Raw genomic sequence first — 12,836 nt, forward strand, 5'->3', positions numbered from 1 at the left:
ACGCCGACGGATCGAGACCGAGACCCGACCGCCCGCTCCTGCCACAGCTCGATGTGTGAACCGCGGGGGGAAAGGCAGCGAGTGTCCGAGCGCCCAGTCCGGTCCCGCGGTGCTCCATCGCCGTGCCGCCCGCCCGAGACAGCCCGAGATCCATGGTCCGTCCCCTCCGCGTGCAGGGGTTATCCTTAGGGCGCATCTCCTCCCGCTGCGAACATGGAAAGGTTTCAGTTCTCCATGCGCAAGCGGCTCTACAGCCTGCCGCAAAATATTGGGCAAAAACCCCCCGCGGTGGACGAAGGCGAGAGCGGCGACAAGGACACTAAAAGGAAAAGTATTCGCCTAAAACATTTGCCCTCCCCGTCTCCCGCGAGCAGCTGCGGGAGCATCGAAGCGGCCGGGTGCGTGGACCTGGACCCCGACGTCCCCGTGAGGACCAACTTGAACGGGGACTGCCGACTGCTCCGGGGCAGCATCTCCTCCATCACGGGGCGCCATCCCCTTCGAGCGGACCCGGCCGAGCAGCGCTGCCTCATCCCGGAGGCTGACGCCAGCTTCCCGGGGGAGCACGGCCCCGGGGCGCAGCGGGGGGCCACGGGTGGCCGGAGCGCCTCCGCCGGCCGGGCGTCGGTGTTCGACCAGTCGAGTTTCATCAAGTTGGAGGGATCCGAGCAGATCCTGCCCGAGGACGACAGGCTGTACCAAGCCGGGTTCATGCACCGGCAGTTCGGGGCGATGCTCCAGCCGGGAGTCAACAAGTTCTCCCTGCGAATGTTAGGGAGTGAGAGGGCCGTGGAGCACGAGAGGGAACGAGTAAAGTCTGCGGGATTCTGGATAATCCACCCATACAGTGATTTTAGGTAATGAGTTGTCTTTCTGTCGTGTGCAGTGGTTTGGGACCTGGAATCTGCAGAGCAGGTTTGATGAGAAACATCAATGGCTGCTTGGTGCTTGAATGGGGGGGGGGGGGGTCATTGTGTTGCACAGACTTGGCTGTTGTTGCATGTGGCTGCTCCAGGATACATTCGATGCATGGTGATGGATTTGACTTAAAATCCTTTAAAGTCACATTGACAGCCAACTAACAGCATTTTCCTTGCTCTTCTTGGTTTGGAGAAAATTGCTTGTGCATGTGTGTGTGTATGTGTGTGTGTGTGTGTGTGTGTGTGTGTGTGATTGTTTAGTGTAGTTTAGTCTATTGTTTATTTAACATTGTCCATGCACAATTAAAATGAGCTAATTTACATCTGCAGTCCCGAGACAAGAAACACACACACACACACACACACACACACACACAAAACAACGATACAAAACAAGACAACAAAGTAGACAGCACACAACAGAAATTCACAGATGTTTCAAAGTCTAAATGTCGAAACAAAAATTTCCACAATTCACAAAAGGAAATGTGTTAATTTACTCAACAAAGTTTGTCTTAGCACCAGACAGTGGGAAGATTTCCATTATTTACCATCCACAAACTGCTTAGTTACAGGAAGCAAAGTGTGTTGTGTCTGTGAGTTTGATATGTGCATGTGTATGTGCGTGTGTGTGCGTGTTTGCATGTGCTTGTGTGTATGTGTGCGTGTGTGTGTGTGTGTGCATTAGTATGTCTGTGTGTGTGTGTTTCTGTGTGTGCATGAGTATGTGTGTGTGTGTGTGTGTGTGTGTGTCTGTCTGTGTCTGTGTGTGTGCGTGTATGTATGTTTGCGTATGTGCGTGTGTGCATGTGTGTCTGTGTGTCTGTGTGTGAATTTGTGTATGTGTGTGTGGGCCTGTGTGTGTGTGTGTGTGTGTGTGTGTGTGTGTGTGTGTGTGTGTGTGCATGTGTGCACGACACATGGTCTCCATGCTCCACATTGCATCGCATGCTGCACAGAAACCAGCGTTCTGTCCATCTCTGGCATAAAGGGATTTTCATAACATTTAACCTTGAGGCTCTCACCAGATTTCCACCGGCCAGTTGTACGGGCTGATGTGTGTCACCACAGTTGTTTTTCACTCATCTGAATTACACTTTTTTATAATTTAGTGAGGGCAGTGGATTACAGAAAGTGCATCAGGGGCTTGGAAATGGGGTAATCAAAATAGGGTAACATGACCATTGAAGATATTAGAAGCACACATCAGTGCAGATTATTACAGCACAATTAGTCTAATGGAGCAGAGATGGTGTGGATGGGGAGGGGGGGGGGGGCACGCTCACAAAACACACACGGAGAGAGAGAGAGAGAGAGAGAGAGAGAGAGAGAGAGAGGGCGAGAGATTGAAACAAAAATGATGTGAGGAATCAGGACGCCCGGCCGACCAGATGTTAACTCTGAGTTTACATGTGGGGCGGCGTTGCTTCACTTTGTCGGTGTCACACTTCAATGCCACGGGTTGCCTGTTTGATGTCGCGTTTTAACCCCCGTCTGTGTGGGGATGCACATCTTTTTCGTTTTTTGTGTTTTTTTACTCATTTTATTTGGCGATGACAGCGCACATTAGTCAACATTACAGCACATACGCCAGAGTTGCCCCCAAAAATGGCTAATTTCAATCTGCGGTCCCCATCGCAAACATTACTATTAAAACCCGTAAAAAGTCCCGCGCGGGGGTTCAGCTCTTCGACCTCTCCATTTTAACTTTTCGTGACACACGCCTGCGTAGACAGTTAAACCCACACACTCTCCCAATTGAAGTCGGAGTTATGTCGAATCGTAACTGTGTTAATTAAATTGTGAGCCGCTGCCGTCCTCGGCGCAGGGTTTCATGCTGAGAGCAGCAGCCCTGCTGAGCTGGCACACACAGTAAATATAGTTAATATGATTGCTGGTCTGCCTGACCCCCCCGGTACAGGTGTGTGTTAAGCCACTGAGCTGAACGCAGGCTGTTGTGCTCGGTCTGCGTTCTGGCAGCGAGAGATAAGTATCTCTAGTACAAATGTGATCCCCTTTTCAGCTGTCCTGATTGTTCTAAGCTCCTTTCACCATTTTAAGCCTTTTTGTGTTGACTTTGCTTGTAACTCCCTTCTCTCGTCGTGGCTGTGCACTTCGACTGCGGCGGCCCTCTGACCCAAATAGTGCAAGTTTCCCGTCCCCGAGCCTGTCGAGCTTTTGGGCTACGCCTCTGCCTTCCAGCGAAGTGAGTTCGCCTCCGACAGCAGCACCAGGCTGCGTTGGAGTTGGAGGCCCGCCAGTGGAGTCGGCCCAGGTCGGCCCCGGTCGGCCTCGGTCGGCCACGGTCGGCCCCGGTCGGCCTCGGTCGGCCACGGTCGGCCCCGGTCGGCCCCGGTCGGCCCCGGTCGGCCCCGGTCGGCGAGTGTGCATGCGGGGCAGCCTGTGCGTAACGGAAGTGATACCATGTCCTTTTTACTGGTCCAGCTGTTCCAGTGCTGCACGGTGACGTGTGCGCAGCGGTAATGCTAACTACTCAACATCTGGCTGATGGGGGGCTGACTCCTGGAGATGACATGGATTCCCAGGAGATAACGGTGGATTTAACCAGAGAGGGGAAGTGCAATTAGGACCAGTGTGTCACCGCAGAGACAACAGGCAGATGAACAGATGAATGCAAATGCTTTGTTTGGCAGAGAACAACAGAAAGCTGATTAGAGCAAATGGCAGCCCTGCCCTCTGAGGTTTGCTCTTTTTGCAATGTTCTCCGGTGGAGCCCGGGTATAAGTGATTACAATATGTTCCTGTATTCCAACCCCTGTTTCTAGGTTATGGTATGGTCCCCCTCGACTTCCACTCGGCTCCCTTTAACGCAGACAGCATCGCGGTACCAGGAGCGCTGCTTTTGGGAGCTTTGCCAACTAATTACTTTTAAGACACCGGCATAACGGCACAAGTGTTTAATCTCCGTCGTCGAAATCCTTTTTCCCTGTCGTCAGGATCATCACTACAATAATAAGATTACTTTTTTAAAGGACGCTCACTTAGTCGATGCCTTTTTACCGAGGTTCTAAAAGTAAAGCTCGCAGATGTCCCCTCCCGAATATTCCCTTTCGGAATGTAATTAGCACAGGTTTGATTTGTATAACGCGAGCATCCTGTCTCACCACCCGTAAGGAACGTTAAACGGTGAAAACGCTGACTTTTCTCTCCCCTTGCAAATCCATACCAGTGTGTGGGCCGAGCAGCCTCCTGCTCGATCAATAACCGGTTAATTAGAACAATAAGATGAGGACGCAGCCTCGCAGATGCATACAGCGCATCTCCCGCCGTCTCTGCATCTCTAACGGAAAACAACAAGAGGGAGGACTGGAGGGAGCGCACGGCCTCACAAAATCACTGGAAGAACGTGATGAGTTTTAGCTCATTTCTATGATGAGATTTAGGATTACAGTGTTAACATTGAAGTAAAATCGAATAAAAATTATATATTTATCGAAAGCTGTTGAATTAATTCTCTTTCCCCGTGGCATCTTAGCAGTTATTAACATTGCCAATTACAATATGAAATGCCTTTTTAATTGAAACACTACAAATATCGTACTTTTTCCATGTATACATTTATTTGTAACGTCAACAAATATTTCTTTGCCGGGACTATCGACACGTTTTGCTGAAACTACAGAGATTGATGCATGAACATCTTTCAATATTTGAGAATGTTTTATATCAACTACTTCAAATACTTTCATATGAGTAGAATGTGGAGTTTTATTTATTACATTTTGTTAAATTTAATTAAATTAAATTTATTTTTTTATAAAAAGAAAAGATTGTGGAGTTGTAGACTTTGATTATTAAGTCAAATAAACTATTCATAAACTGTTGACTTAAGTGCTGTTAAGTTTGAATAAATTAATTCAAATAAGTCACAAGGACATAAAAATATCAGCGTTATTAGGACAAGACACAGGGAAATATGCAGGACAGCAGCGATCAATATGCTTCAAGGCCGAATAGATCGGATTTATTCTCAACCATGATTATAAAAGTCAGAGTGGAAACTCCTCCTCAGTCACCCTTCAGGGCTGAGCACCGTGTTCGTAGGATATTCACACACATATTGACCATATTGATGAGAACTATCTCCACCGCGTCGTCATCCTTCATTCCTTCAACATAATGTTCCGCATTCTATTCCAAGGACTGCTGGTCCATGCTGCGCTCCTCTGCTGTTTCAGGTTTTACTGGGACCTCATCATGCTGCTGCTGATGGTGGGCAACCTCATCATCATCCCCGTGGGCATCACCTTCTTCAAGGACGAGCACACGCCGCCCTGGATCGTCTTCAACGTGGTCTCCGACACCTTCTTCCTCATGGACCTGGTCCTCAACTTCCGCACGGGGATCGTCAAGGAGGACAACACGGAGATCATCCTGGACCCGCGGCAGATCAAGATCAAGTACCTGAAGAGCTGGTTCGTGGTGGACTTCATCTCCTCCATCCCCGTGGACTACATCTTCCTCATTGTGGAGACGCGCATCGACTCGGACTTCTACAAGACGGCGCGGGCCCTGCGGATCGTGCGCTTCACCAAGATCCTCAGCCTGCTGCGGCTGCTGCGCCTCTCCAGACTCATCCGCTACATCCACCAGTGGGAGGAGGTAGATCTTCACCCGCACGCTCGACCTGGCGACACACACACACACATATATAGAGGCAAATATAGACGATGATGCCTTGCGTCTATGGCCGGGAGATATTGACACTGTCAAATATAACAATATTAATTTGGTAAATGCCTCCATATTGATAACTTCCCAATATTCAGAGCCTGAGTATTGATGTTGGTGCTTTCCTAAGATATTTACACACAAGGCAGTAGTAGTAGTCATTAGGAGTGTTGATATGACGACCAAGTAGGTAGAGGCTTGGATTATAACAGCTTGAACAGTCTACGAAGTTGATAATAGGGCATTACTTAAAGACAACATTTAACTATTACAATATTGCAAAAAATCCCAGGCAATATCTAGTCTCATATCAGTATTATAATTATATATCGCCCATATATAATATGTATCTCAGATATTCATGGCAGCCAAGGCAGATTTTATTGAAGCCACCACTTTCATATTTATGGTCCCGTTTTTATGGTCACTTATGGTTTTGTGTTAGTTAAGCGAGGAGAAATGCATACTTCTCTTCTTTACACTAAAAGCCTCGAAGCCTCACATCTAATTTATCGTTTCTCTTTGAAATGGATTTGAATGAGTGTGTGCGTGCGTGCGTGCGTGCGTGCGTGCGTGCGTGCGTGCGTGCGTGCGTGCATGCGTGCGTGCCTATACCCACAGCTGACTTTATTATCTTTCATATATAATCATAATGTAATAATTCCTAGCAGGGCAGTGTCCCCTATGGACCATTAAAGATGCTCACAGGTCATTATGTAACATGAAATAGCCTCTGCTGCTGCCTATGGAAGAACAATGCAGTCTGTCCAATGCAGCACCTCCCGTGGTTCAAATCCCCCACCCACCCCGGTTGCATGACAGAAAGTTAGCACTTTGTGTATTTGATGTCCCTGGGTTGGTGTTGTGCCGCTTAGAGTCCACTAACGGCCATAATCTCTGCGACGCGCAGGTTTTCCATATGACCTACGATTTGGCCAGCGCCATGGTGCGCATCATGAACCTGATTGGGATGATGCTGCTGCTGTGCCACTGGGATGGATGTCTCCAGTTCCTGGTCCCCATGCTGCAGGACTTCCCCGCTGACTGCTGGGTCACCAGAAACAAGATGGTGGTACGTGGATTCAGCGGCATGGTCCTTCCGCGAGGAGAAAAAAAACATTTACCGTGACAGCATTTACAGTGATGCTGTTTTACTACCCAGTAATCATCGACTCTGTAGCCATTATTTATGCAGCGCTATTAAACCAAAGTGCTTTACCAATTCTTAAAAGTCCACAGGTTAAATAAAAGGTTGATCAATAAAATGCCGCAGCTCCGCCGTTAAATATCACCCGAGAATTAATGCGCTGCCTGCACGGCAAACGACACAGCCCTTCACTGCAGTATGTAAATGTCTATCTGTAAAATGCATTTCTAAGATGTGACGCTTTCTCAAGTCCACTCTTCTCATCTGGGCTGTCAGGGAGTCACCTCTGATCCGTCACTCAGACATTAACGCACTGAAAGTGCCGCCGCAGCTTTTATTAGTGTTTGGGATGATCAGAGACCCCTCGTTTCCCTCCCGTCGTCTCCCCCCTTCCCGCAGAACGACACGTGGGGGCAGCAGTACTCGTACGCGCTCTTCAAGGCCATGAGCCACATGCTCTGCATCGGCTACGGCCTGTACCCGCCCATCGGCATGGCCGACGTGTGGCTCACCATCCTCAGCATGATAGTGGGGGCGACGTGCTTCGCCATGTTTGTGGGACACGCCACCGCCCTCATTCAGTCCTTGGATTCATCGAGACGGCAGTACCAAGAGAAGGTATGTGTTCACTCTCACAAGACGAGATGAGAAGAGATGAGATGAGATGGCACTCTGTTGATCCAGGGGGGAAATATTTAGTTATATGGGTTAAAGCAGCACAGCAACAAACAGAATATGAGCAGAATATATATAACAAAGTAAAGTAAAAAAAAAAATTGAAATATAATAAATTAATTAAAATAAAAATAGAATTACTGATAAAAAATGAATAGGCAAAAGGGAGCAAAACTCTTTCCAGGAGCAGGCGGGAGGGGATGTGTGACACGCACGGCTGGGGCTCGAGATGAAATGATAATGTGTGTCAGGTTGCGTTGTGTGGAGATTAACACGGCGCACCAGAGAGACGGTTTAATCGCCGGTGGTGAGGTTTGCTCCGAAATGCGTCAACTGCTGTGTGTTAATTCTGACAATTGGCCGCTTGAAAGGAGACTAAACAGATTGAAAAGGGAATCGGGGGGTGGGGTGGAGTAAACGCCAGGGGTACGTTGCTGGAGATCATCAGATCGATTTTTTCGAGCTGTGCCGCAAAAGAAGAATATTTTATGATTGCATGAGTTCTAACGGGAGATTTTACCAATCGAACCGTGTCCGGAGCGCGGCGTAGAAGACGAGGAACGAAGCCTGACATGAACGGGGGGAAACGGGAGAGAGAGAGGAGGGGGCCGGGGGATGAGAGGGAGGTAGACTTTGAGGTGCACCGCTGACCTTGCGTGAAGCTCGCGGTGCGACCGGATGGCTCGCTCCGCGGTGAAGGACACAGAGCTTAATGTGATTAGCTGCGGTCTGCTAAGTACAGCTGTGTTTATCAGATAGCGCAGCGGCACGCTTTTCGCCGTTTGCTCAGTTTTCACACAGCTGCGGTTTTCGGGCGCGCGTCGCGCACCTTGGCGCGAAAAGGCCCTCCCACCGCGACCGGCCATCTAACGACGTTATGTTTTACGATTCCGAGTGTCGCGCCCGCCGCCGCGGGGGTCGAGGCGGGACGCGCGTCTTCTTCCACTGAACGCTCCTCTTCTCCTCTCCCGCGCAGTACAAACAGGTGGAGCAGTACATGTCCTTCCACAAACTCCCTGCCAGCATGCGGCAGAGGATCCACGACTATTACGAGCATCGTTACCAGGGCAAGATGTTCGACGAGGAGAGCATCCTGGAGGAGCTGAACGAGCCGCTGCGGGAGGTCCGGCCCCATCCGCATTACGTCCTCACCTCCGCCTCCATCCAGTCATTCCTCAGCTGTCCGCACCACCGCGGCCCCGACCTGTTCCTTTTCATGTTGGCTTCTCGGCGCGACACATAACTACAGTTACATCGCCTATTTGTACATTTTTTTTTGTGGTTGTGTTATTCTTTTTTTTTTTAACTGTTGGACACATGTTGGCTCCTGATAGTAAATTGTATTTTTCAAAAATGTGTTGTAATTCTATTCAAAATAAGGCATTTCTTGACTTATTATGACATCAGGATGATTGATCGGTTGAGGTATTGTTAAGCCGTGTGTCATCCAACCACTTTGCGTGATAAAATGTTTACAACCATTTAATCCGATGAGTAGCATCAGGAGATTGAATGGAGGACAACCATTCCCTCTGGTCCTGTGAAGTGTGTGAACCAAACTGTGTCATATTGATCTGTGAGTTCATGCCCATTACAGTTCCGGCCCCCTGCAAAAAATAAAGGAATCCATTCTGTGTGGGTTTTACAGGCTCGATAAGCAGTGTCTGTCTTTGCAGGAAATCATCAACTTTAACTGTCGAAAGCTCGTGGCCTCCATGCCTCTGTTTGCCACCGCTGACCCCAACTTTGTGACCTCTATGCTGACCAAGCTAAGGTTCGAGGTCTTTCAGCCGGGCGACTACATTATCAGGGAGGGAACCATCGGCAAGAAAATGTACTTCATCCAGCACGGGGTGGTCAGCGTTCTGACCAAGAACAGCATCGACACCAAGCTGTCGGACGGCTCGTACTTCGGAGGTTAGCGCGTCCCGTGACTACCGTAAACCATGAGCAGCGGGTCTCGGTGTGGGCGGCGGCGCGGTGGTGCGAGCGCCTTAGTTGTGCCCGGGCGGGGGTCAGTGAACGGCTCTGGGGTCTCAGAACCCCAGGGGGCACACTCCTCTCATAACATAAGCCATTGATTCAGCAGATTAAGTTCTCCGACTGTTGCAGATAGGGAAAAAAAAAAATGACCACATCATCTTCTTAAAAGGGCTCGGGATTTAGAGCAGAGATTTAGGAAGTCTGACTCCTCCATTTGGGTTTTCCATTGTGAACACACCCATGGTGAACATGAGCGGACACACACACACACACACACACACACACACACACACACACACACACACACACACACACACGTTGTGGAGTGTATAAAATTGAACAAGATGCCCAAATGAACAGTGGGAAAATGCTGTTTGTAGGTTATCCTCAATACGTCTGTCCTGGAAAATATGTCTGCTTTTGCAAATGGAGTGTTCCCTTTTTTTCGTGACCTGGCAGGACAGATGAGGTCAGGGCAGACTGTAAGCTGAAAAAATTGCATTAAGTGCTCCATCTGTGGAGTTCCGTGGCATGCCACTTTTTTATGTTTTCATCATTTTACAGTGATAACACAATTTTGGCTTTCCCCATTATAAATGGCTGCAAAAACATCGGAATAACTGTGAAACACATACTTAAAGGAAATGTGAAGGGCAAAATATGGTCATATTTACATCAACATATTTAGTGTAAAAAATTATGTCCCCCCCTCCGATTCCCAATATGTTTAATCCCTTATGTTAATCTCTGATGTACAAACAGTATGTTTTAAAGAAACAGTTATAATAATGACCTAAAGTAAAGTGATTTCTTTACTCAACGTCCCTGCAGAGATTTGCCTGCTGACTCGAGGCAGAAGAACCGCCAGCGTGAGAGCAGATAACTACTGCCGCCTGTACTCTCTGTCGGTGGGCAACTTCAACGAGGTGCTGGAGGAGTATCCCATGATGAGGAGAGCCTTCGAGACCGTGGCTCTGGACCGCCTGGACCGCATCGGTGAGCCCTTACTGAGAGATAAAAAGTGTCCATGCTGCAAATTGATATGGGACAGCAGCACTTCCCCCCTTTTAAATTGACCTCGGAGGAGTTAGTTTAATATTCTGTGGGAGATGTGAACAGTTGGGGTGATGTTGGGTGTGTTTTGTGTTTTTTTTGTGTTTTTTTTTTTTCAACAGGTAAGAGGAACTCCGTTCTCCAACACAAAGTGCAGCATCATCAAAGTTCAGGCACGCTCAATCTACAGGAAAATGAGATCATCCAGAGAATAGTCCAACATGACCGTGACATGGCCCAGTGCGCCCAGCTGATCCAAACCGCTGCCGCCCAGAGCCTGAACGCCACCCTGGCTCCCAACTCGTCCACCCCAGTCATCTGGGCCCCGCTGGTCCAGGCCCCACTGCAGGCGGCTGCTGCCACCACCCCGCTGGCCCTCGCTCTGGCCCACCATTCTCAGCTGCCCCCCATCCTGTTCCACCACCCTCTGGCTGCCGCATCTGGCTCCTTCAGGGACTCCGTTTCTCATCCAAAAAGGTTCCACATCAGCGCGAACATGACCGGGTGTGGCTCAGAGCCTTGCTCTCCTGCCAGCTCCACCAAATTCCGCTCTGGGGTGAACACTCCTCTTCTGGCCTCCTACAGAGCGCAGCATGTTTGCACTGCACCGATGTCACCATCCCTCTCCTCCCAGCCCACGTTCACCAGCAACTCCCAGCCCCTCGCTGCTCAGCATCACCCCACACATGCACCTTCACCCCATCTGCCCCAGTGCACCATTCCCACGGTTTACTCTGTCAGCCAGGCTTCCTTCTCCTCCACCTGCACCGCTCAGCTTCACACACAGCCCCTCCACGGTACCGTGGGAACCTCACCCCATCCAGCAGGGTCCCTCCTGCACGGGCAGCCGGGGAGGCTAACAGGGAGATTCCCCGCCCCCTCGGCCTCCTGTATAACTCCGCTGATTTCCAGCTCCGTCAGCCCCATCCTAAGCCAGCTGTCCTCTCATGGCAGCACTCAGCAGAAGGGGTCTAGTCATGAGAGAGTGACGACCAGCGGTCAGAACTTCCCTCATTTTCCCTTCGCTACCAAGACTCACTCCTCCAGTGGATGTGTACCAGAGCTGCCAGCGTCTGCAGCTGGATTTGGGGTTTCCTCCTCCCTGGCACACCACAGTCTGGCCGGCCTCCACTCTGTTTTTCTGCCCCAGGTTCCCCCCGAACATTCTGCCTTGGCCTCCCTGGCCCAGTATGGCTCTGGTGAGGGCTCCCCCTGCTACACCCCTCCAGTCCTCAGCCCCAGCATCCAGAGCCCCGCAATGGCTCGGACTGTGCACCACAGTGAGCTCCCCAGCGCCGTGGCCTCTCACAGCTCATTGATCCCCAAGACCTCATGCCCCGCCAGGGTGACCTGTACCCCCAAAGGGCTAGAGAGGGCAGAGTCCTCAGCTGATCTCCTTACCCAGGAAATCAAGACTATCTCAGGCTCTCAAAGCTCCCTACCCCACGTAGGGCTTTTGGGTATCAGCTGCTCCATGGAGGGGTCGGGGGGAGCGTATAGCCCCTTCTCCGCATCCATGGCTATCAATAAATCCTACAGCCCCACCCCGGGCCAAGCCACCCTGCTGGGTCGAACGCAGTCGGGGCTTGAACCTCAGAACCAGTACGTCGGAGTCCAGTCACCCCACCGTAGGTCGCCACCTAAGGTGTTAGAGACAGAACACAAACAGTCGAAACTCCCCTCCAACTTGTGAGGTTAGACCACACCCTTCTCTGGCGGAGAGGTGGAGGAGCTTCGGGAAGAAGATGGGCTCATCGCTTTGAAGTAGGAGGGTGTGGTACTGTAACCGTATCGCAGGTCGACAAAATCTTTTTCTATACAGAGTGATCCAATGGTGGACATTAATGAACAATGGTTGGTATTTTTCTACGGGACAATGCGTCTTTGAATATAATTATGATATGAAAACATATACACATAGCCCCTCTCGAAGATATCGGTCATCCTGTGTATTGTATTATGGTAAGACTGTGTGTTATGTTATTTGTTTATGTTAAAAAGCTCTTGTGTAGATACATTTGTGTAAGTCTTCGCCTCCGCCCCTTTCTTTGGATCACGGTCAAGACTTGTGTCTGGTTTTGGATGAAGCCTAAACGTATCCTTTTTATAGCCTGTGTCGCAGTAGATTACGCTGCATGAATGTCAGGTTTAACTGAAGAGGTTGACTGAGAAACAAACAGTGCACTTTGGTGATTTCAGAGACGAGTCGCTCTCAAGTGTTCGATGACGGTACGTCTTCCAAAGTATCGATTCAGCAATATCTACCCAGATGGTTTTGATAATGCAAATCAATTCACGCCGAAGGAATCGAAGTAATGAATGTAATGTAACCTGTGTTTGTTTGTAAGTCAGCGGGATATGTGCTT

At 49.7% G+C, this 12,836-nt stretch overlaps 1 protein-coding gene across 1 annotated transcript; it reads left to right on the top strand.

Annotated features, from left to right (window-relative positions):
• Nucleotides 1-213: 213 nt before the first annotated feature.
• LOC307231732 (potassium/sodium hyperpolarization-activated cyclic nucleotide-gated channel 3-like) lies at nt 214-12,163 on the top strand (the record flags this gene model as incomplete). The annotated part of the gene is made up of 8 exons (XM_080002528.1): nt 214-857; nt 5,120-5,543; nt 6,523-6,684; nt 7,159-7,377; nt 8,411-8,557; nt 9,111-9,351; nt 10,249-10,413; nt 10,593-12,163. The coding sequence occupies 8 exons, from the start codon at nt 214-216 to the stop codon at nt 12,161-12,163; spliced, it is 3,573 nt and encodes a 1,190-aa protein (XP_079858654.1).
• Between the last annotated feature and the right edge of the window lie 673 nt (nt 12,164-12,836).

Source organism: Zeus faber (genome assembly GCF_960531495.2).
Source record: "Zeus faber genome assembly, chromosome: 6".
In the NCBI taxonomy this organism is placed as follows: Eukaryota; Metazoa; Chordata; class Actinopteri; order Zeiformes; family Zeidae; genus Zeus; species Zeus faber.